We start from the raw sequence: 24886 nt of genomic DNA on the forward strand, positions 1-24886 counted from the left end.
CTCTCCAGCTCCCAGGGAGAGATACATACTTGGGATGGAGAAAGTGGTCCCAACAACCCACCAGACCTTTCTTTGAAGGAAAGGAGGAAGGCCCTGGACAACTGCCCTGAGGAAATAGCAGCATTGACCCCGTTTCCACCGAAGCCACTGCAGTCCTGCTCTGGGCAGGGATAGGGTGGGGCACAAAATGGGAAGGCTGGCAAAGGGTGATGAGTTGCCTGAGATACAGCCACCGCCCTCATCCCGCCAACCACAGGGCACTAATGGGGGCATTACCACATTAAACCTGAAAAGATAAGAGGCATCAGAAAGAGAAATTGAACCATTTATTGGTCTGGACCTGGTCTCAGACATGGGGTGGGGGACATCTGGGGAGCTGAATGAGGAGAGACAAGCCTCCAACTGGCTCCTTGCCCCCCAAAGACCCTCCCAGCCTTTGCATTCACGAATCATTTTGAGGCATGAGGTTTCCTTCCCCAAGGTGAGCTACAGCCCTGCTCTCAAATGAGGAAATGAGACAGCAATTACGAAAGGGTCTGTGTGGGCCTAGAACCCTCTTTGGCAGCTCAACACAGCACAAGGAGACAGAACAGCATCCGCTCTGGTGCAAATGGGGATTGTAGGCATCACACACGCACACACAGACACTGACAGACACACATAAATATATATTTGTACCGCTATGACCCTTCTATCTACCCACAGGATTTAGCAAAATCTTTCTAGAGCAGGTTAGGAGAGAGTCCCCACAAATGTCCTCAGCACCCCCACTCCCTGCTCTGCTCACTACAACTTGAAAGGAGGCACAGTGGGCTTAAGGCTGCCCTGTTTTAGGAGCTGGAACCTCAGCTGAGGCTGGAGATGGGAGTAGCCTGGGGTTGTTTCGGGGGGTGGAAGCATCATGAACTAACAGCTCTCCTAGAACTTTCTCAAGTCTCACCCTTGAGAGATCCAGCGCCCTCCTCAGCCCCCAGATAGGTTTTACCAGCCCTTGATGATTTATCTGTGCCCCAAATAGTGTAACTGGCTAAAGAGTCTGAAAATGGGTTCAGCCCCCCCGCCCCATCCACCCTATGGTTTCCTGACAGCTTGTGGAGTAAGAGGAAAGGGAAGAAGTGGCCAAAGTGTCAGCTGGTAAAAATTGGGGAAGCTGTGGATTGGAACCCCGGGAACTGTTAGCTAGGCCTGCCCCAACAGTCAGGGAAGACGCCTCCAGCCCCTTGGGACAGTGGTTCCAGGAAGGAGGCCTGAGGTTTCCAAGAAAAGATGACAAGGAGGGTAAATTCAGAGAGGAGCATCTGGAAGGGGTGGGGTGGGGGGAGGGTCAGACAGTTGTGTAATGCAATTCTTTCTACCAAGTTGTAAATTGTTCCTGCCTTAAGCCCCTCTTGAATGCCTGCCTGCGCCACCTGGGCCTTCTCCAGGTCCCCCAGACCTCCCAGTGGTCCGGTTCTGAAGGGGTCATGCCAGTCAGGTCTCCAGGACCCTGCTGCCACTGTCTTCCACGTGGTCAGTGCCTCAGCTGGCCATCCCAGGTATGAAATATTTTTCAGTAACACCCAGGTCTGTGGAGTGGACCATCTTGCTTGGCAGCCCCACATTTCTGTCTGAAGTCACCTGGCACCTCTCCACGGAGCCCTCTGCCATGGTCAGGTTGCCAGCCCACTTGTCCCTCAAGCCACTGTGTTGTCCTCCAGAATTGTGGGCGATGTGGGCATGTGGGTGCCCTTCTCCAGTGAGCTAAAGCTGCGAAGGGGCAGGAGGTGGTGATCCGGGGTCCCAACCTGCCTTCTTTGCACCCCCGCCGCCCCCCGCCAGCACTGCAGCGGCCGCAGTACCTCCCGCCGCAGGTCCCGGCTGCGCCACGTGTAGATAACAGGGTTGAGCAGTGAGTTGAGAGTGGCAAAAGCAAAGAAGTAGTGGGCCTTGTAGAGGATAGGACAGGAGCGCACAGAGCAGAAATAGTCCAGGACGAGGATGCTAAAGGCAGGGAGCCAGCAAATAATAAAGACGCCTAGCACGATGGTGACCGTCTTGAGTAGGGCCAGCGTCTGTGAGACAGCCACATCACGGTGACTGGAGCGGACCACGCAGTAGATGCGGACATACAGAGCTACAATGGCCAATAAAATGACGGAGAAGATGGTTACCACACAGAGCACATAGTCCTTGGTGTAGAGTGGCAGTACGGTTGAGCAGGTCTCGAGGTGGCCCAGGCAGTTCCAGCCAAGGATGGGCAGGCCACCAAGAACCAGTGAGATGAGCCATGAGGCCCCAATAAGCAGCAGCATGCGGCAGCTCTTGTCGCTGCCATAAGGCTTGACCTTGGTAATGGCCACTTGCCGCTCAATGGCGATGGCCAGGAGGCTGAAGACAGATGCGGAGAGTGTGATGAAAGCTGAGCCCTCACGGGCAAACCACTGCACAGGTGTCAGCTGCAGCGTGACAGAGCCTGAGAGCAAGGTGTTGGCTATAAAGGCCACGCCTGCCAGCAGGTCCGAGGCGGCCAGGTTGCCTAGGAACAGGTACATGGCTGAGTGGAACTTGCTGTTTCGGGCGACAGCGATAAGCACCAGCAGGTTTTCCACCACGATGGCACAACATAAAATGATGATGAGGGCCGAGGCTACCCGACGGGAGAGTGTATCATTTATGTCTAATGTCTCCTTGGTGTAATTATAGTGCTCCTGGACCTTGGTGGAGCTTAGGTATTCCGAGTACAGGCTGCCCATGGTGGGGCTCAGTGGCCGGCCAGGGCCATGGAGCTGTCAGAGCTGCAGAGAGAAGAGACGGACAGACAGGTCAGTGCTATGGCTGCTGCCTGGGCTCTGATTTTGGACATCTAAGTGTCGAGTTTCAGTGCCACCACTCCTCACTGAGTAGCCACATAAAGTCAGAATTATTATCACATCTTCTTTACAGATGGGCAACCCAGAGAAGCAAATTCACTTTCCCAAAGTCTCAAAGCTATTAAGTAGCAGAGCCAGAGACCCGCTCCAAAGCCTTTACAACTTCTAGGCTACATTGTCTTATAGAAGTTCACCCAAATGACATGAAGGACACCAAGTGGACTTCCAGCAGCCTTGCCCACCTACCCAGAAAGCAAGCTGTGGGCAGGAACTAAAGAGCTTACCTCTTTTCTCAAATACACTGGAGCCGTGGGTCTCATGTCACCTGCCAACGTGGGTCAGAGAGATGTTTACAGCTGATAGCACCATGCCCTGTTCATTACCACCCACTGCCCTAGATTTCAGGCTCAGTACAAGCCTTGAGGCCCTGGGTGTTCCCAAGATAATGTCTTCGGGAGAAACCAGGACAACCCTGAGGTTCCAGCATCCCAGAGGTCACATCATCGTAAAGGACATAGACCTTGAAGGCAATTCAGGGTTCAACCCCACTCCACCTCTGATGTGTGGTGGGATCTTGGGCAAGTCACTTGACATGCAGTGTCAGTGTCCTCATCTGTGAAATGGGAAGAAGAACGCCCAGTTCACAGAGGTGATAGAAAAATCTTGTTAAGTGCTGGCTGGGTAGTTCAGTTTGTTAGAGTGTCATCCTGATACACCAAGGTTACAGGTTTGATCCTGGGTCAGGGTACATACAAGAATCAACCAGTGAATGCATAAATTAAGTGGAACAAGAACAACAAACTGGTGTTTCTCTCTCCCTCCCTTCCTCTCTCTCTAAAATCAATTTTTTTTAAAAAAATTGGCCCTGGCCAGTTGGCTCAGTGGTAGAGCATCGGCCTGGCATGCGGGAGTCCCAGGTTCGATTCCCGGCCAGGGCACACAGGAGAAGCACCCATCTGCTTCTCCACCCCTCCCCCTCTCCTTCCTCTCTGTTTCTCTCTTCCCCTCCCACAGCCGAGGCTCCATTGGAGCAAAGTTGGCCCAGGCGCTGGGGATGGCTCTATGGCCTTTGCCTCAGGTGCTAGAATGGCTCTGGTTGCAATAGAGCAACGCCCCAGATGGCAGAGCATCGCCCCCTGGTGGGCATGCCGGGTGGATCCCAGTCGGGCGCATGCGGGAATCTGTCTGACTGCCTCCCCATTTCCAACTTCGGAAAAATACAAAAAAAAAAAAAAATTTATTTATTGACTTTAGGAAGAAGAAAGCAAGACACAGGGAGGGAAGCATCAACTTGCAGCTCCTCGTATGTACCTTGACTGGGCAAGCACGGGGGTTTTTGAACCGGCAACCTCAGTGTTCCAGGTTGACGTCTTATCCACTGCACCACCACTGGTCAGGCTAAAATCAATTGTTAAATTTTTTTGAAAAATCCTGTTGAATGACACATGAGGTATCCTTAGCACATAGCAAGCACTCAATAAATATTATTAGCCTGACCAGGCGGTGGTGCAGTGGATAGAGCGTCAGACTGGGATGCGGAAGGACCCAGGTTCGAGACCCCAAGGTTGCCAGCTTGAGCACAGGCTCTTCTGGCTTGAACAAAAAGCTCACCAGCTTGGACCCAAGGTCACTGGCTCAAGCAAGGGGTTACTCAGTCTGATGAAGGCCCGCGGTCATGGCACATATGAGAAAGCAATCAATGAACAACTAAGGTGTTACAACGAAAAACTGATGATTGATGCTTCTCATCTCTCTCCCTTCCTGTCTGTCTGCCCTATCTGACTCTCTCTCTGTCCCTGTAAAAATAAATAAATAAATAAATATATATATATATATATATATATATATATATATATATATAAAATATTATTAGCTCCCTCTTCCTGCTACACACTGCTTGGGATGGGACTAGGTGCTCTCCACCCAGTCTTTTGGGAGGGGATGTTGACTGAGCCAGCCAGGCAAGATTCCCAACAGCCTGTTCTCATCAGCACCATCTAGCCCTGCCCTTGGACAGAGGGTCCAGAGGGGTAGGCAGGGTGCTGACACACCCCTCCCAGCCAGGATGAAATCCAGATGTGAGGCCCCTGCAACAAACAGGGTGGAGTCCTTGCTCCCCAGTAACATCTGCTGTGGGGAAGGCTGGGAGGGGGTGATAGGATGGGGGAGCCACAGGAGACCAGTCTGGGAGGTCCTGGCTGGGAAAATGGGGCAGCTGTGTTTAAGTCATGTAAGAGGTGAGGGGGCATGCAGCCCCATTGGGAGGAGGGATGGTATTTGTTTCCATGAAAGCTTGAGTCACTCCCCTCTCAAGAAAAACCAATCCATGGGGGGAGGTGGGGAAGAGGCACAGAGAGGATGCAAGGCGACAGCATGGCTTCCCTCCAGCTTGGGTTGGGGGCGTGTCTCAGAGGAGCTGGTGCAGTGTCTGCTTTTCAGGAGGGGAGCCATTAGCTAAATGTGGGTGGGGGATGGGGCACAGGAAGAGCCCTCCCCAGGTCCCTGGAAACATGTCTGGCAAGGCCTGGCAAAGACCACGTGTATGCGTCAGAAGCTGTGTTCCAGAAAAGGCTGGTTAGGCCGGTTCCTTTCAGCCTGAGAGTGATGGGAGGGGCTTCTGGGGTCGTTCAGACATCTGTGTCCTAGAGCCCCATCAGAGGGGTGCCCTGTACCCTGGCCTGACAGAGAGGCAGCTGCTCTCCTTGAGTGAAGGGACATCCATCCTAGTATGGGAACAGAGAAAGGCTTGTGCACATCCCTGGGGACTGCCGCCCTGCCCAGATCGCCACACAGAGGCCCCTTGTTCCTGTGCAGGACAGAGCCTTGGGCACACCGATGCCCTCTGCCTGCTACAGCCAGCCAGGAGCTGGCTTGGCTCTACCAGACTCACTGTCGGGCCAAAAACAGCATGCACCCTGATTGGCTTATTTTCAATCCTGGCATTGAGCTATTCGCTTACTGGCCTGCGATTTCCATCCTGGGCGCAGTTGGGAATCCTCTATAGCTAGCACTACTGATCTGGTCCTTTCCAGGAGGCTAGAGCTCACTTCTTTCTGAGGAGAGTTAAAACTGTGTGAATGTCCCTGAGGAGAGTTTGAACTGTGGTCTGACCGCTAGGTCACCCTAACCAGACGTCCCCAGGCTGGCCTGGCCTACTGAGCTCCTCTTGGGGTTTAGTATAGAGAATCAAGGACTGGTCACAGGCCTGGGAAGCATCCTTGCTAATGGGGCCAGAAGCCCAGGGCGTGTCCTGTGGCTGCCCCCTCCTTCCCTGAACTGGGGCCACAGGCCTGGGAAGCATCCTTGCTAATGGGGCCAGAAGCCCAGGGCGTGTCCTGTGGCTGCCCCCTCCTTTTCTGAACTGGGGCCACCACCCTTCTCCAGTCTGGCAACCAAGAGAAAGATTTATGGTCACTTCCTGGAGAAATAAGAAATGCGTTCAACCCTCGAACCCTAGGAACTGACCAAACATTCTTCTATCTTTTTCCCTAGGGGGAAGACTGGGCACCATCCCCTTAATTTCTGCAGCCCCAAGAGGCTGCCAAGGCATCCTCAGGAGGGGTGGCTCTCCTACTTAGACAAGGGGAAACGGTAGCCCACACTATCTCATCTTCCCAACTGGGATTTTGCTAAATAAAGCAGGAGCTTAAGGCAGGTTGGTGCTTTCCATACAGAGGAAGCTGGGCAGGCAGATGCATGCCTTGCCTACTTCTCCTCCCTGTGTCAGGTTTGAGGCCTGGCTACACACAGGGCCCGTCTCATGCTAGCCTTCACCAAGGTAGACCTGATTCCCTCCCAGAGGCTCAGTAAGAGGTCAGTGGGTTCAAAACCAGGGAATGGCCAGGCCTGAAATCGAGCAAGAGGAACAAGTGACAAGGATTGGAAGGAAGGGCAGAGAAACAGACCAAGATTGTTCAGGGGAAGATTAGGAGGAAGAAAGGCAGGAGGAAGCTCAGTGGCTTCCAGGAGCCCCTCCCCCAAGTTCCACTGAGGCAAGTCCTGTTCCTATAAGTTGCCCCTGGTCACTTACTGATTCCATGCTTCTAGCCCTAGGGCAGCACCCCACCCTTTCTTTTGGTTTTTCTTCAGCTGTCAGGTCCCCCCCTACACTGCCACTCTCTATACAGCAGCCAGGGGGAGCTCTTTAATTTAGACCTCCAATATGTCACTGAGCTCCAAATTCCTCCACAGCTCCCTCAGTGTCCCCTATGGCCTGGCCCCTGCCTAGTTAGCCTCCTCCCACTCCCCCCCAGGGTCATTCCACAGCAAACACAGTGGCCTCCTATGGGCCAAAGACTTCAAAGACTTTGCCCCTGCTGTTCCTCCACCTGACATGACCTTCCCCCAAATCCCTGAATGACTGTCTCTTCATCTTTCAAGTTTCAGTTTTAATGTCACTTGTTCTACCACCAGTCTATTATAGCCACCTTCACCAAGCCCTGTCTGTCACAGCAACTTGCTTTGTTATCTTCATAGCATTTGGCATTTTAAAAAAATACGATTGTACAATATTTCTAGTTTTCTGTCTGGCTTACACAATAGAATGTCATCGACCATATCCATTGCAGCCCCTTTGGAATGGTACCTAGCATACAGAAGGTGCTCCGAAAGCATGTGGGTGGATGAATGGATGTATGAATGAATGGAAGAATGGATGAGTGAGTGAGTGAGTGAATGAATGAACCAATCAACAAACCAAACAACCAACCAACCAACAACAACAAAAAAGAGGCTCTAGAGGGCCCCGGAGGGTGGAGGCTCCTAAACTCAGCCCAGCCTCAAACAGCAGCAAAGAAGGCAGGAGACTCCCTTCCAGGCAAAGCCCAGCCCGCCTTGGACACAACAGGCCCGCCCCCGCCCTCGGGCCACAGTCTCGGCCTCCTTATCTGGTGGTGGAATGTACGGTATCCACACTTCAGGCTGCTGGGGCCGCACCTCCTTTCTCTTGCGACAGACTCACGCGCGGGACCGCCACATCTACAAATGGGGAGACCGTGGGCTCAGCGCGTGGTGCCTAGCGCATCTGACTAGAACAGAGCTGGGGGAGGGGTGGAAATCCCCGGGTGAGTCAACTCGTGCCAGAGGAGGGGGCGAGATCCTTAAGCTCTGCGGGGCCCAGGACCAAGCGGGACCCGTGCCACGCCCGCCTACACCCACGCCTCATCCCCTGGCCTCAGAGGAAAGAAGAGGCGCCGGTGCCACGCAGTCACGTCCCTTTCCTTCCAGAACAAAGCCATGTCCCCACGAGGGAACTGAAGAAGAATACTCGAGGAAACTGAGGCAGAGAGCCAGATGTGTACATGGTGGGTGACTGTCCTCAGAGGCCCCGCCCCTTGGCTTGGATTTCTCCGCAGCACGCAGCACCTTTTGCCCAGCAGCTGTCAGCCAAGAGGGGCACCCTGTCCACCTCTTTCACACTTCCCAAACTCCCGGGGCACGCTGTCCTGCCTCCCAGTCTCTGGCCAAAAGCGCTCGGATTCCGCCTTCTCGGCGCCAACTTCCTGCCTCTGGGTAAAGCGGTGAGCGCAGTCTGGGGGTTCGCAGCCGAGGCAGTGGGGGCAGCCTGGAGTCGTGGAGAGGGCGCACGATGACCACTTCCTCAGTGCAGTCGGAGCACGGCCGCGCCTGCGCGTCCTGCTGTGCCCCCCGACCCCCAGCTGAGCTCCGGGCTCGGATCCCGCGACCCAAGTGGATCTGGCCGGCCTTTTCTGCTTCCCCCTCGCCACGCACGCTCACCTGTTCCCTGCCCTGGCCAGAGGAGCTTTGGCGTCTGCGTCCCCGGGACGGCCGCGGCTGGGGCTGGGGCTGCCCGCCGGCTCGGCTGCGTCCCGGGGCTGGGGAGCGGGACGAAGGGGGGCGGGAAGAAGCGCCGCCTGGGCCCCCCAATAGCCCCGCCTCCTCTCCTCCCTTTTCCGGAGGCGGTAATGAATTCCAGATGTGACTTGCAGGTCCCTTTGTCCGCGCCCCCTCTCCCGCCCTTCCCTTCCCACCTCCCTCCCGTGAGAACTGGCTGGCTCATGACATCACTCAGCCCCGTGACTTCTTCATGTTGCTCCTGACCAGGTGGCCTGAACCTGAAACAGCTGTTTCCAAGTACAGATATACTCTCGGATCATCCCTAGGACCCTGGAATTGGAAGAGAGCAGGGGTTCCCTTTATTTACTCAACAAGGAGCTGTGAAGCACCTAGTATGTGCAGCAAATAGGCATTAAGCGCCTTTTTTTTGAGAGAGAGAGGAAGGGGGAGAGAGAAACATCGACTTGGAGTTCCACTTACTCATGCGTCACTGGTTGTCTCTTGATGTGCTCTCATCAGGATCAAACCCTGGAACCTCCAACCAGCAACCTCAGCATGTCGAGAAGAAGCTCTAACAGAGCTCCCCAGCCAGAGCCCTGTGGTGTGTTCATTTAAAAAATGATCAAGGTCTCTCATTGTGGTTTTAATTTGCATTTCTCTAATGATTAGTGATGTTGAACATTTTTTCATCTGTCTGTTGGCCATCTGTATGTTCTCTTTGGAGAAGTGTCTATTCATTTCTTTTGCCCTTTTTAAAAATTTTTTTTTTATTTTTATCGATTCATTTTAGAGAGGAGAGAGAGAGAGAGAGAGAGAGAGAGAGAAGGGAGGAGGAGCAGGAAGCATCAACTCCCATATGTGCCATGACCGGACAAGTGCAGGTTTCGAACCGGCGACCTCAGCATTCCAGGTTGACGCTTTATCCACTGCACCACCACAGGTCAGGCTCTTTTACCCTTTAAAAAAATTTTTTTTTATTTATTCATTTTAAGAGAGAGAGGAGAGAGAGAAGGGGGAAGGAGGAGGAAGTATCAACTCCCATATGTGCCTTCACCAGGCAAGCCCGGGGTTTTGAACCGGCAATCTCAGCGTTCCAAGTCGACACTTTAGATTTTCTTTTTTAATTTATTCATTTTTAGAGAGGAGAGAGAAAGAGGGAGAGAAGGAAAGGGGGGAGGAGCAGAAAGCATCAACTCCCATATGTGCCTTGACCAGACAAGCCCAGGGTTTTGAACCAGCGACCTCAGCATTCCAGGTCAATGCTTTATCCACTGCACCACCACAGGTCAGGCAGCCATTTTTTGATTGGATTGTTTATCTTCCTGGTATTGAGTTTTAGAAGTTTTTTTATAAATTTTGATTATTAACTCCTTATCAGACATATTGTCGAATATGTTCTCCCTTTGCGTAGTTTGTCTTTTTATTCTGTTCATATTGTCTTTAGTTGTGCAAAAACTTTTTAGTTTGATATAGTCCCATTTGTTTATCCTGTCTTTTATTTCACTTGCCCGTGGAGATAAATCAGCAAATATATTGCTGTAAGAGATGTCAGAGAGCTTACTGCCTATGTTTTCTTCTAAGATGCTTATGATTTCACAACTTACATTTAAATCTTTTATTCATTTTAAGTTTATTTTTGTGAATGGTTTAAGTTGGTGGTCTAGTTTCATTTTTTTGCAGGTAGCTGTTCAATTTTCCCAACACCACCTCACACAGTCAGAATGGCGCTCATCAACAAAACAAAACATAATAAATGCTGGTGAGGATGTGGAGAAAAGGGAACCCTCCTGCACTGCTGGTGGGCATGCAGACTGATGCAGCCACTGTGGAAAACAGTATGGACATTCCTCAAAAAATTAAAAATGGGGCCCTGGCTGGTTGGCTCAGCGGTAGAGCGTCGGCCTGGCGTGCGGGGGACCCGGGTTCGATTCCCGGCCAGGGCACATAGGAGAAGCACCCATTTGCTTCTCCACCCCCCTCCCCTCCTTCCTCTCTGTCTCTCTCTTCCCCTCCTGCAGCCAAGGCTCCATTGGAGCAAAGATGGCCCGGGCGCTGGGGATGACTCCTTGGCCTCTGCCCCAGGCGCTAGAGTGGCTCTGGTCGCGACAGAGCGATGCCCCGGAGGGGCAGAGCGTCGCCCCCTGGTGGGCGTGCCGGGTGGATCCCGGTGGGGCGCATGCGGGTCTGTCTGACTGTCTCTCCCCATTTCCAGCTTCAGAAAAATACCAAAAAAAAAAAAAAAAAAATTAAAACTGGAACTGTCTTTTGACCCAGCCATCCCACTTTTGGGAATATATCCCAAGAACACCATAGCACTGATTCAAAAGAAGAAATGCACCCCCATGTTTATGGCAGCATTGTTCACAATAGTGAAGATCTGGAAACAGCCAAAGTTACCGTCAGTGGACAAGTGGATTAAAATACAGTGGTATATATACGCAATGAAATACTATGGGGCCATGAAAAAGAAGGAAATCTTACCTTTTGTGACAACATGGATGGACCTGGAAACTATTATGTTAAGTGAAATAAGCCAGGCAGAGAAAGAAAAATATCATATGATCTCACTCATTAGAGGAATCCAATGAACAATGTGAACTGAGGAACAGAATTGAGACAGAGGAGGGATCAAAGGGACCAGAGGAAAAGAGGACAGAGGGAAAGGGGATGATAGGATGGGATAAACTTGAAAGGAAGGGGTCCTGGCCGGTTGGCTCAGCTGTAGAGCGTCGGCCTGGCGTGTGGGGACCCGGGTTCGATTCCCGGCCAGGGCACATAGGAGAAGCGCCCATTTGCTTCTCCACCCCCCTCCCTCTCCTTCCTCTCTGTCTCTCTCTTCCCCTCCCGCAGCCAAGGCTCCATTGGAGCAAAGATGGCCCGGGCGCTGGGGATGGCTCCTTGGCCTCTGCCCCAGGCGCTAGAGTGGCTCTGGTCTCAGCAGAGCGACGCCCCAGAGGGGCAGAGCATCGCCCCCTGGTGGGCGTGCCGGGTGGATCCCGGTCGGGTGCATGCGGGAGTCTGTCTGACTGTCTCTCTCTGTTTCCAGCTTCAGAAAAAAAAAAAAAACTTGAAAGGAAGGGGGGAGGGCACTGTGGAGAGGGGGGCAAGGGAGATGTTGAGGGGAATATGGGGGAGGGGGAGATGCATTCAGGGTGACACTAGAATCTATGTAAACACAATAAATTAAAATCAATTAAAAAAAAATCAAGGCCTGGCAGGTTACTCAGTTGGTTAAGAGCATCCTCCGAAACAACAAGGTTTCAGGGTTCGATCCAGGTCAGGGCACACATGGGACACAGCCAATGAGTGCACGACTGAGTGCTTCCCTTCCCGTTTTCTTCCTTCCTCTCTCTGTCTCTCTGAAAATAAAAAAGAATCCTGACCTGTGGTGGCGCAGTGGATAAAGCGTCGACCTGGAGATGCTGGGGTCGCCGGTTCAAAACCCTGGGCTTGCCTGGTCAAGGCACATATGGGAGTTGATGCTTCCAGCTCCTCCCCCCTGTCTCTGTCTCTCTCTCCCTCTCTCTCTCCTCTCTAAAATGAATAAATAAAATTAAAAAAAAAAAAAAAAAAAAGAAATTAAGCCCCGGCCAGATAGCTGGTTTGGTTGGAGTGTCCTCTCAGATTGCAGAGATTGCCGATTAGATTCAGCCACCAGGACACATTCAGGAGCAGCTCCATGTTCCTATCTCTCTCTCTCTCTGTCTCTTTTTTTTTTTTTTTTTTTTTTTTTTTTTACAGAGACAGAGAGAGAGTCAGAGAGAGGGATAGACAGGTACAAACAGACAGGAACAGAGAGATGAGACACATCAATCATTAGTTTTTCGTTTCGCATTGCAACACCTTAGTTGTTCATTGATTGCTCTGTCTCTCTCAAAAAAAGAAAAAGATAATGAGTGTGACCAGGCAGTGGCGCAGTGAATAGAGCACCAGACTGGGATGCAGAGGACCCAGATTCAAAGCCCCTAGGTCATTGGCTTGAGAGCGGGCTCACCAGCTTGAGCATGGGCTCACTGGTTTGAATGTGGGATCATAGACATGACCACATGGTTGCTGGCTTGAGCAAGGAGTCTCTCTCTGCTGTGGCCCCCTTGTCAAGGTACATATGAGAAAGCAATCAATGAACAACTAAGGAGCTGCAACTACCAGTTGATGATTCTCATCTCTCTCCTTTCCTGTCTGTCTGTCTCTCACTCTCTCTTGCTAAAAAAACAAAACAAAAAACAAACAAACAAAAAAAACCAAACAAACCAGCCCTGTCCCAAATACAGAACTGTTTTTTGCCTTGATAGGATCCCAGAATTCAGGCGCTGCCCCCTCTCCCCTAGAAGACTGGGAGCAACCAACAGGCTGCTTTTGTCGATGGCTGCCCTTCCCTTGCTGCCCTTCATCAGTAGGCCCAGGTTGCACCCTGCCTTCCAAGTTGGGGTCAATCCTCTAGTTCTTGAGTTTCCTCTCTTTCCCTCCATCAGCCTTTTAGGAGTGTTCTATTTGTAAAAACGCATATATAATCAGCTTATATGTTTATTTACCAAATACATTAAACATCTAGTATGTGCCAGACACTCAAGGATGGAGACAAGTCAGGGAACAAAACAGGCAAAATTCCCTGTCCTCTATGGGGCTAATGTTCTATTGGATGTGTGCAATAGAATATCCAGAAAATTGCAAGAAGAAATTGGTAAATTTCTGGCAGAGGAACTTAAAGGTAGGGAACAGGGCATGGGACAGAGGCTGCTTTCACTCTATGAATCCTTTGTACCTTTTGACTATTGTAACGTGCATATTATTATAACTTCTTTAACTATTCTAACAATAAACTAATTTAAAATTAAGCCTGCTTGATACCCAGACAGTACGATAAAAGAGAGAGGGTAGGTGCACTTTTCTGTATATGTATTATACTTTAAAACAGAAAAATGATGAAAAAGAATACCTACACTCCTATGTTTATTGCAGCATTATTCACAATAGCCAAAACATGGAAACAACCTAAGTGTCCCTCAATAGATGAATGGATTTAAAAACTATGATATATGTGTGTAGTGTGTGAATGTGTATATACTGTATATATATGTATATATTTCCATATATAATTTTCCACTTACAATTTCATAGGTATAAAATATATATAATGAGCCTGACCAGGTGGTGGCGCAGTATAGAGTGTTGGACTAGGAACACAGAGGACCTAGGTTCGAAACCCCGAGGTCGCCAGCTTGAGCATGGACTCATCTGGTTTGGGCAAGGCTCACCAGCTTGAGCCCAAGGTCGCTGGCTTGAGCAAGGGGTCACTCAGTCTACTGTAGCCCCCAGGTCAAGGCACATATGAGAAAGCAATCAATGAACAACTAAGGAGCCCTAATGAAGAATAGATGCTTATCATCTCTCTCCCTGTCTGTCTGTTCCTATCTGTCCCTCTCTCTGTCTCTTGTCACACACACAAATATATATATAATAAAATATTATCCAGTCTTATAAAAGAAGGAAATATTGTCATTTGCAGCAGCATGGATGGAACTTGAGGGCATCATGCTAAGTGAAATAAGCCACCAAGAAAAAGAAACAGGCCCTGGCCAGTTGGCTCAGTGGTAGAGCGTCGGCCTGGCATGCGGGAGTCCCGGGTTCGATTCCCGGCCAGAGCACACAGGAGAAGCACCCATCTGTTTCTCCCCCTCTCCCCCTCTCCTTCCTCTCTGTCTCTCTCTTCCCCTCCCGCAGCCAAGGTTCCATTGGAGCAAAGTTGGCCCGGGCGCTGAGGATGGCTCTGTGGCCTCTGCCTCAGGTGCTAGAATGGCTCTGATTGCAGCAGAGCGATGCCCCAGATGGGCAGAGCATCGCCCCCTGGTGGTCATGCCAGGTGGATCTCGGTCGGGCGTATGTGGGAGTCTGTCTGACTGCCTCCCCGTTTCCAACTTCAGGGAAAACAAAAAAAGAAAAGAAAAACAAACAGTGCAGGGTACCACGTGTATATAGAATCTAGAAAAGAAAGTCAAACTCATAGAAACAGAGAGTAGGAAAGTGGTTGCCAGGGGCTGGGGTGGGGGAAATAGGGAGAGATTGGTAAAAAGGGTACAAACTTTCAGTAATAAGATGAATAAGGTCTGAGAGTCTAATGTGAAACATGGAGACTATAGTTGATAATACCATATGATATACTTGAAATCTACTGGAAGTAGAACTTAAATGTTCACACACACACACACCACAAAAACATAGATGAGCCTGACCTGTGGTGGCACAGTGGATAAAGCGTCAACCTGGAAGCATTGAGGCTGCCGGTTCAAAACCCTGGCTTTCCTGGTCAAGGCACATATGGGAGTTGATGCTTCCTGCTCTTCCCCCTTCTCTCTCTCTCTCTCTCTCTCTCTCCCCCTCCTCCTCTCTAAAATGAATAAATAAGTAAAAATAAAAAAATAGATGAATATATGAGATGATAGATGTATTAATTCAATGGGGGGAGTCTTTCAAAATGTGTACACATATCAAATCACTACAATGTGCATTTTAAATATCTTATAATTTTAATGTCAATGATGCCTCAATAAAGCTGAAATTAAACAACAAAAGAAATTAAAGTTGTTTGACACCCAGACAGTGCAACCAAGAAAAAGAAGAAAGGGTAGGTGTACTCTTCTGAATGTATATTATACTTCATAAAGAGTGCTGAAAATCGCCTGACCAGGCAGTGGTGCAGTGGATAGAGCGTCAGACTGGGATGCAGAGGACCCAGGTTTGAGACCCCAAGGTCGCCAGCTTGAGTGCGGGCTCATCTGGTTTGAGCAAAACTCACCAGCTTGGACCCAAGGTCTCTGGCTCAAGCAAGGGGTTACTCGGTCTGCTGAAGGCCCGCGGTCAAGGCACATATGAGAAAGCAATCAATGAACAACTAAAGTGTTGCAACGCACAACAAAAAAACTAATGATCGATGCTTCTCATCTCTCCGTTCCTGTCTGTCTGTCCTTGTCTATCCCTCTCTCTGGCTCTCTGTCTCTGTAAAAAAAAAAAGAGTGCTGAAAAGCAAGATGATGAAAAAGAAAATTAAAATGAACCCATTAATACCTATTACAAAATTAGAATGGAGTAGTCTTGTTTGTACTGATGTGAAACTGTCTTCAACATGCTAAGTTGAAAAAAGCACAAGGTGCACCAGTTTGCATTGTTTGCCTGAACTTCTGGGTATATTTATAAGGGCTGTATAAATACACACACATTTGCCTGGGTGCTGACAGGCCATCTCTGGCACAAGACACTGGTCACAGCGGTTAGCCTTATGAAGGGGAACTTGGGGGGGAGGAGAACAGGTGAGGGTGCCAGATTGTTCATCCTGTGTACTGGGGTATTTGAAAAATTTAGCTCATATTACCAATTCAAAAAGTCTACAAAGACATGAAAAATCAAATAAAAGGTAACAAATCACCAGACTTCTAGTTGTAAGATTATTTTTGTAATAATAATGATCAAAAATATAAATAAACAGTCTTGGCAGGATAGCTTGGTTGGTTAGAGCATCGTCCTAATACACAAAGGTTGTGGGTTTACTTTCTAGTCAGGGCACATACAGGAACAGACTGATGTTTCTGTCTCTCTGTCTCTCCCTCCCTTTCTCTCTAAAATCAATAAATAAAATTAAATATATCTAAATAAACAATAACATTGTTAATAATGATATCAATATTACTCAACTTATCATACAAATTTATATTAAGAATAAACATGTTTAGCTTGACCTGACCTGTAGTGATGCAGTGGATAAAGTGTCAACCTCCAATGCTGGGGTCGCTGGTTCAAAACCCTGGGCTTACCTGGTCAAGGCATATGAAAGAAACAAACACTACGCCTGACCAGACGGTGGCGCAGTGGATAGAGCGTTGGACTGGGATGCAGAGGACCCAGGTTTGAGACCCCGAGGTCACCAGCTTGAGTGCTGGCTCATCTGGTTTGAACAAAAGCTCACCAGCTTGGACCCAAGGTCACTGGCTTGAGCAGGGGTTACTCGGTCTGCTGAAGGCCCGTGGTCAAGGTACATATGAGAAGGCAATCAATAAACAACTAAGGTGTTGCAACAAAAAGCTGATGATTGATGCTTCTCATCTCTCTCCATTCCTGTCTGTCTGTCCCTATCTATCTCTCTCTGTCTCTGTAAAAAAAAAAAAAAAAAGAAACAAATACTACAAGTTGATGATGCTTCCTGCTCCTCCCTCCTTTCTCTCTCTCTCCTCTTTCTAAAAATTCAATAAATAAAATCTTAAAAAAAAGAATAAACAGCCTGACCAGGCAGTGGCGCAGTGAATAGAGCGTCGGACTGGGATGCAGAGGACCCGGGTTCGAGACTCCGAGGTCACCAGCTTGAGTACGGGCTCATCTGGTTTGAGGAAAAGCCCACCAGCTTGAACCCAAGGTCACTGGCTCCAGCAAGGGGGTTGCTTGGTCTGCTGAAGGCCCGTGGTCAAGGCACATATGAGAAAGCAATCAACGAACAACTAAGGTGTTGCAACGAGCAATGAAAAACTAATGATAATGATTGATGCTTCTCATCTCTCTCTGTTCCTGTCTGTCTGTCCCTGTCTATCCATCTCTCTGACTCACTCTCTGTCTCTGTAAAAAATAAATTAATTAATTTAAAAAAGAATAAACATATTTACATTATTAATAAAAATGCATATCAAGGATCAATATATTAATGCTACATATATGCAGACAGCATATATATTCATATAACGCAACAATATATAATGCTTTGTGCTGGTTCTGGCAATGCCCTGTTGGTTTCTGCCATCCAAACCTGATAGTCTGATTGAGGAGACAGAGACGAAATCAAGCCGTTCTAACACAGAGCCACAGGGATTTAATGCAGAGATAAGAAAAGTCAGACAGTGTCTTTGTTTCTTTTTTTAAGCCAAATTTCAGTGTCCACTTGGTTTCGGGTCAGATTTTGGGGTCCACTAGAACCTCAGCAAAATCTCACTGAATCATTTGCCAAGTGAAGTGTGTTGCCTGGGCAACCTCTTGAAACCAGGTGTTCAACACACAAGGGACAAGGCACAGAGAAAACTGGGTTCTCTTCTCAACAGGGAGTTATCAGAACGGAAATCTCAACTCTAAAGGCTGGGGAGGAAGTGCCCCCCCCAATTTGCCGGGCTGGCTCAGCAGTTTGCCATCTCTCCAGGGACCTGGGTTGAGGGTGATGTCAAGGCCACAAGCATAGCTGGTGTCTGTGAGGGTGACTATGGCTCCTAGACAAAGGTGATGTCCTCAGAGACAGCAATATACCCACAAGCAACTTCTGCTGCCACCCTCCTCCACCCTCCTCCACCCCCAACCCCGACCTCTTCCTGCTGAAGCAAAATGAGGCCTCTGCTGGGTCAGCTAAGGGAACAGGCTGGAGAGCTGGAAAACGCTGCTGGCCTAGATTTCCGGATTGTCTGGGGCGGGGGTGGTCAAGGGGAAAGCTGGGCTGTGCTCTACTGGGGCTCCTGAGAGAGAAGAGTGGAAGAGGAAGGAAACGGCCCTCTTTTGGGGAGCTCCCAGGAAGGAAAAAGAGAGAAGAGACTCAGACTAGCTTCCACTAATTATAGGGCCACTGACAATAATGGCTAACACTCACATGACACCAACTATGCTAGGTGCAGCTTTATGAATCCTCACAGCACCAGGAGGTGGGGAATATTATTATCATCATCCTATTGTTTTAAATAAACTTTACTTTTAGGACAGCTTTAGGTTCACAGCAAAATTGAGTGGAAAGTACAGCAATTTCCCATATACCCCCAGACCCCATGAATGCAAAACCTCCCCCACTATCAACATGGCACCACAGAGGTGCTTTTGTTATAACTGATGAACCCGCATTGACACATCACTATCACTCTGAGTCCAGAGTTCACACTGTGGTTTGTTCTTAATGTAGTACATTCTCTGGGTTTAATCAAACACATACTGATGTGTATCCTGTATCCATACAGAATAGTTACACTCCCCTAAAAATCCCCCATGTTCTGCTATTTCATCCCTTCCTCCCCCTAAATCCCTGGTAACCCCTAACCTTTTAATGTCTCCACAGTTCTGCCTTTTCCTCATCACCCCAAATTAAAGATGAAGAAACTGAGGTACACAGTAGTGGGGGGATTTGAATTTGTTTATCCCCAGTCTTCACCCCAGTCCTGATGCAGTAATCCCCTTCCTTGCCCCGGAGCATCAGGACAGAAGGGTGATGGTTACTACTCAGCTCCACATGGGTCATTGGTGAGATATATGACATTCTTTTCTGTAATCTTTTTTTTTTTTACAGAGACAGAGAGAGAGAGAGAGAGGGATAGATAGGGACAGACAGACAGGAATGGAGAGAGATGAGAAGCATCAATCATCAGTTTTTCGTTTCAGTTCCTTAGTTGTTCATTGATTGCTTTCTCATATGTGCCTTGACTGTTGGGCTACAGCAGACCGAGTAACCCCTTGCTCAAGCCAGTGACCTTGGGCTCAAGCTGGTGAGCTTTGCTCAAACCAGATGAACCCGCGCTCAAGCTGGCGACCTCGGGGTCTCAAACCTGGGTCCTCTGCATCCCAGTCCTACGCTCTATCCACTGCACCACTGCCTGGTCAGGCTTTTCTGTAATCTAGGTGAGGGGAACACTCTGATCTCTGATTTTTTGTGAATTCCCCAAATCAATGAGGCCCAGGCCTGTCCTCAGCCTTTTTGGGCTCCACCCCCACCCTCAGCTCTTGGCTTTAGGCAGGAGAAATTGCGTAAAAAGAAGTGTCTAGGACAGGTCCCAACTTTCTCATCATCACCCCGGCACTGGGGACAGGGGCCTCAGCTGCAGAGAAGCTTTCCAGATGCTGATCTTGGCAGGCGGTGCAATTGGAGCTGCCTCGCCTCATCCCCTCCTTCCATGGGCTTGGGGCCCACTTTCAGCTTCAGGGATGGGCTGGGGAGGCTCCCGGTGGAAGCCAGTTTCTGCCACGTCTGCACCAGATACAGTCTTGGCCCTTCCAGCCTGGGAAGGTGGGCTCTCTCTTCTAGACAAGAGAGGCATGCACAGTTAGCGGAGAGGGGAGTACCAGAGGCCCACTTCTAGCCCCCCCCCCCCCCGTATAATAGTAACAGCTATCACATATATACTGTCCTAAACATTTTGCAAATACCAACTCATGAAAAGCTCACAGAAGCTGCCTCAGCTAGAGAATGAGTAGACAAACGGCAGTCCATCCTTACACAGGAGATCACTCAGGAATATATATAAAACCACTAGTTAAAAAAGGAAGGAACTAGTTATATATAACACTATGGATGAATCTCAAATGCATTATAAGAAGAAAAAAGCCCTGCCCAGGTAACTCAGTGAGAGTGTTGTCCTGATACACCAAGATTGCAGGTTGGATCCTGGTCAGGGCACATATAGGAATCAACCAATGAATATATAAATAAATGGAACAACAAATTAATGTTTTTTCTCTCTCTCTCCCCTTTTCTCTCACTAAAATCAATAAAAATTTTAAAAATAATTTCAAAAAGGAGGGAAAGAAGCCATACACAAAAGGATACAGGCTGTATGATTCCATTTCTATGATGTTCTAGAAAAGGTCAAACTATAGGGACTGTTAACAGACCAGTACGCGGCAGGGTCTGGGAGTGAAAGAGGATTTGATTACAGAAGGGGAATTTTTTTTTTTTTTTTTTTTTTTTTTACAGAGACAGAGTCAGACAGACAGAAACAGAGAGAGATAAGAAGCATCAATCATCAGTTTTTCATTGCGACACCTTATTTGTTCATTGATTGCTTCCTCATATGTGCCTTGACCGTGGGCCTTCAGCAGACCGAGTAAAGGCTGGCCCCTTGCTCGAGCCAGCGACCTTGGGTCTAAGCTGGTGAGCTTTGCTCAAACCAGATGAGCCTGTGCTCAAACTGGTGACCTCGGGGTCTTGAACCTGGGTCCTTGGCATCCCAGTTCAACACTCTATCCACTGCGCCACTGCCTGGTTGGGCAGAAGGGGAAAATTTTTGATGATGGAACCATTTTTTATCTTTTTTTTTTTTTTTCAAGAGAGAGAGGGACAGACAGACAGGAAGGGAGAGAGATGATGTTGGTCAAATAAGTTTGTAAATATGATGTATATGTTTGCTCGCTTATAATTTGCATTGGTTGTGGGAGACAGGCTGTAAGCCCGCAAAGTCCTTATACCCTAAGGCTTAGTTTTGTTTTTTGTTGTTGTTGTTGATTTTTATTTTATTTATTTTCTTTTTTAGAAACTTTATTCATTTTAGAGAGGTAAGGGGAGAGAGAGAGAGAGAGGGAGGGAGAGAGAGCAGGGGGATGAGCAGTAAGCATCAACTCCCATATGGGCCTTGTCCAGGTAAGCCTGGGGTTTCGAACCAGTAACCTCAGTGTTCCATGTCAATGCTTTATCCACAGCGCCACCTCAGGTCAGGCCCTAAGGCTTAGTTTTAAGACCAAGCCTTTCCTACCCTTTTTTTTTAAGAAAAAATTTTTTTAGATATTTTTTATTTATTCATTATTATTAGAGAAATAGAGAGGAGAGTGAAAGAGAGAGAGACAGAGAAAAGAGATAGAACAGGGAGAGGAGCAGGAGGCATCAATTCTCATATGTGTCCTGACCAGGCAAGTCCGGGGTTTCAAACTGGCGACCTCAGCATTTCAGGTCGACACTTCATCCACTGCACCTCCACAGGTCAGGCTCCCACCCTTTTATTTATTTATTTATTTATTTATTTATATTTTTCTGAAGTTAGAAATGGGGAGGCAGTCAGACAGACTCCTACATGCGCCCGACCGGGATCCACCTGGATCCACCTGGCACGCCCAACAGGGGCTGATGCTCTGCCCATCTGGGCGTCACTCTGTTGCAAGCACAGCCATTCTAGCACCTGAGGCAGAAGCCACAGAGCTATCCTCAGTGCCTGGGCCAACTTTGCTCCAGTGGAGCTTTGGCTGCAGGAGGGGGAGAGAGAGACAGAGAGGAAGGAGAGGGGGAGGGGTGGAGAAGCAGATGGGTGCTTCTCCTGTGTGCCCTGGCCAGGAATCGAACCCAGGACTCCTGCACGCCAGGCCAACGCTCTACCACTGAGCCAACCAGCCAGGGCTCTCATCCCTTTAATACTAAGGTCTTTTCAGTATCCTTCTAATACTAAGATCTTCTCAAAACTAAGCTTTTCCCCACACCCTTGACTGTTGCATAATGGGGGGTGGTGCACTCTTATGAGGAATATCATTTATGCCTCAGATAAGTGGCTTTCTATCAGAGACTCCTCATTTGTATATTGACTTAAAGGCTTTAATTGTCTACACTATAAAATAAAGCAGACCAAGGGCTCTCTCTCTCTCTCTCTCTCTCTCTCGGTTCCTGCCATCAGCATTGCAGAGGAGAGGTAGCCAAGATGGTGGAGTGCTGAAGGAGAAGCCAGTTTGTGCAGAGTTTGTGCAAAGAGAAGGAGGTGGGGAACAGAGGTGAATAAGGCTGGTGGGGCCTTTGATTCTAGGAAAACTCAGATGAGTCAGTGGCTTTGGGAGCCATGAATGGAAAGGGAAGTGTTTTCCCACTATGTGTATTTACTTGCTTGCCGGGTGCGAGCTGGATTAAAGGTAATGGCCCACCAGTTCCTGGCTCCGTTGTTTCATTACCGTCTGTCTGAATTAAATGCAAACCTGCACACGACCAGGTGGCTCTGATGGTGGCCGTGGCTACTGGCTTTACAGATGAGAAGGATCAATTCTTTGTTGCGGCACCTTAGTTGTTCATTGATTGATTTCTCATATGTGCCTTGACCGGAGGGCTACAGCAGAGCAAGTGACTCCTTGCTCAAGCCAGTGACTTTGGGGTCACATCTATGATCCTATGCTCAAGGCAGCAACCCTGCGCTTAAGCTGATGAGCCCGCACTCAAGCTGGTGACCCCCGGTTTTGAGCCTGGGTCCTCTGTGTACCAAGCTGATGCTCTATCCACTGTGCCACCCACCTGGTCAGGCCTTCTTTTTTTATTTTTTTATTTTTTTATTTTTCTGAAGTTGGAAACAGGGAGGCAGTCAGACAGACTCCCGCCTGCGCCCAACCGGGATCCACCCGGCATGCCCACCAGGGGGCGATGCTTTGCCCATCTGGGGCATTGCTCTGTTGCAACCAGGGCCATTCTAGTGCCTGAGGCAGAGGCCATGGAGCCATCCTCAGCGCTCGGGCCAACCTTGCTCCAATGGAGCCTTGGCTGCAGGAGGGGAAGAGATAGACAAAAAGGAAGGAGAGAGGGAGGGGTGGAGAAACAGATGGGCACCTCTCCTGTGTGCCCTGGCCGGAAATCGAACCCGGGACTCCTGCACGCCAGGCCGATGCTCTACCACTGAGCCAACCAGCCAGGGCCTAGTCAGGCCATTTTATATCTTGATTGTGGCGGTGGCTATGTGACTATATATGTTTGTGGAAACTTGCAGAACTGTATACTGAAAGGGAAGACTTTATCTAAATTGTGTCTTAAGACAAAAAACAAACAAAATTGCTCACAGCTACCTTACATCAGGAAAATAGAAATACCTTAAACAGAGGGGATTTAATACAGGGGTTTATTACATAGATTAGAAACCAAAGTGTAAATGGGGTAAGACTATATATTTAGAAATCAGCACATAGGGAGGACTTGTCCAATAGCAGATACTGCCAGGAGCAGTTGAGAATACTCTAGCACAGGGGTCCCCAAACTTTTTACACAGGGGGCCAGTTCACTGTCCCTCAGACCGTTGGAGGGCCAGACTATAAAAAAAAAACTATGAACAAATCCCTATGCACACTGCATATATCTTATTTTAAAGTAAAAAAACCAAAACAAGAACAAATACAATATTTAAAATAAAGAACAAGTAAGTTTAAATTTTTTTTATTTTTTTATTTTTTATTCATTTTTAGAGAGGAGAGAGAGAGGTAGAGAGAAGGGGGGAGGAGCTGGAAGCATCAACTCCCATATGTGCCTTGACCAGGCAAGCCCAGGGTTTCGAACCGGCGACCTCAGCATTTCCAGGTCGATGCTTTATCCATTGCACCACCACAGGTCAGGCAAGTTTAAATCAACAAACTGACCAGTATTTCAATGGGAACTATGGGCCTGCTTTTGGCTAATGAGATGGTCAATGTGCTCCTCCCACTGACCACCAATGAAAGAGGTGCCCCTTATGGAAGTGCAGCAAGGGCCAGATAAATGGCCTCAGGGGGCCACATGCGGCCCTCGGGCCGTAGTTTGGGGACCCCTGCTCTAGCATCTGCCATCATCCTCCTGCTTTCCAATCTACCCTCAGTGCCTGCCATTGCCAAAATCTGGGTAGAAGCCAGTGAATAAGGGAGACGTGTGCAGGGGTCAGCCCCTAGCCAAAGGGGGCAGGGTCAGGGTGGGAAATGGGTGATCTCAGGGCACACAGGCTCAAGCCAGGCAGAAGCTGTGTGAGGGGCAATTATACCGCATTTTACAGAGTAGGAAACTGAGGCTCAGTGAGCCCACATGCCCTGAGGAGGGTCTGAATTTCTACCAAGACTTGTCTAGGATGCTAGTTCTCTATGTATTTTTTTTCTCCAAATTCCTTCTGCTGGTAAACTGAAGGGAACTAAAAGGGAATGGAAATGGCTATGCAAAACAGACCCATTCACAGGGCTGGGGGCAGGGAGGGATGATTCACTGGTAGACTCCTCCTCCAGGGCTTGGCCGTTACCCACAGCTGTGGGTAACTCACAGCAGATGTTTTGGCAGTTTGTGGGGTGAGGGGCACTTTAGACAGCTCCCCCCAATAGGCCAGATTTCCCCCATCAATCCTGCATCCACACTCTGCATTTCCTGAGGGTTGTCCCCAATACTCCAACCTTGCCCTCTGGTCTTTATGAAAACCCTTGCACTGGGTTGAGGGGCTAGGAAAGGTCAAATGTTGAGGGGCTCTCAGCTTATGATGTGGATGTGTGCTCCCTTAATGGCTTTCATACCTGTGGCCAGCAGAGATCCTTTCAGGGTTACAGGGTTGACACTGGAGACAGAGATTGCCTGCAGTTGAGCCTTTGATCCACAGGAGTGGGCTGGACATGTTGACCTTTGACCTCTACCTAGGCTTAGGCCAAAACGGTCAAACTTTGAGCCTTGCAGTATGCAAATCTTAAAGGTCATTACCTCTCTTTCATTCGGGTTTATAATCAATATGCTGGGGGTGGGGTGGGAGCCCTGTCTAAAGTGCCTTCTCTACATTCCATTTGTTTAGTTC

General features: G+C 48.9%; 1 protein-coding gene across 5 annotated transcripts; it reads right to left on the reverse strand.

Annotated features, from left to right (window-relative positions):
• Positions 1–307: 307 nt before the first annotated feature.
• Positions 308–9246, reverse strand: S1PR2 (sphingosine-1-phosphate receptor 2). Of its 5 annotated transcripts, XM_066272843.1 has the most exons (4): positions 8586–9069; positions 7785–7826; positions 3134–3174; positions 308–2774 (listed from the first exon to the last, which is right to left on the reverse strand). In XM_066272843.1, exon 4 carries the CDS (start codon positions 2730–2732, stop codon positions 1674–1676), a length of 1059 nt encoding a protein of 352 aa, XP_066128940.1. In that variant the 5' UTR covers positions 2733–2774; positions 3134–3174; positions 7785–7826; positions 8586–9069; the 3' UTR covers positions 308–1673. The 5 variants fall into 5 exon arrangements, with proteins under 5 accessions (XP_066128940.1, XP_066128930.1, XP_066128922.1 ...); XM_066272833.1 differs by lacking the exon at positions 7785–7826; XM_066272825.1 differs by lacking the exon at positions 7785–7826 and having other exon boundaries at positions 3134–3462.
• Positions 9247–24886: the final 15640 nt, after the last annotated feature.

The sequence above is a fragment of the Saccopteryx bilineata genome, chromosome 1, assembly GCF_036850765.1.
Source record: "Saccopteryx bilineata isolate mSacBil1 chromosome 1, mSacBil1_pri_phased_curated, whole genome shotgun sequence".
NCBI lineage: Eukaryota > Metazoa > Chordata > Mammalia > Chiroptera > Emballonuridae > Saccopteryx > Saccopteryx bilineata.

What these genes read in the sequence shown, in the direction of transcription:
- S1PR2 (XM_066272852.1), bottom strand. Translation starts at nt 2,732, where the DNA reads ATGGGCAGCCTGTACTCGGAATACCTAAGCTCCACCAAGGTCCAGGAG.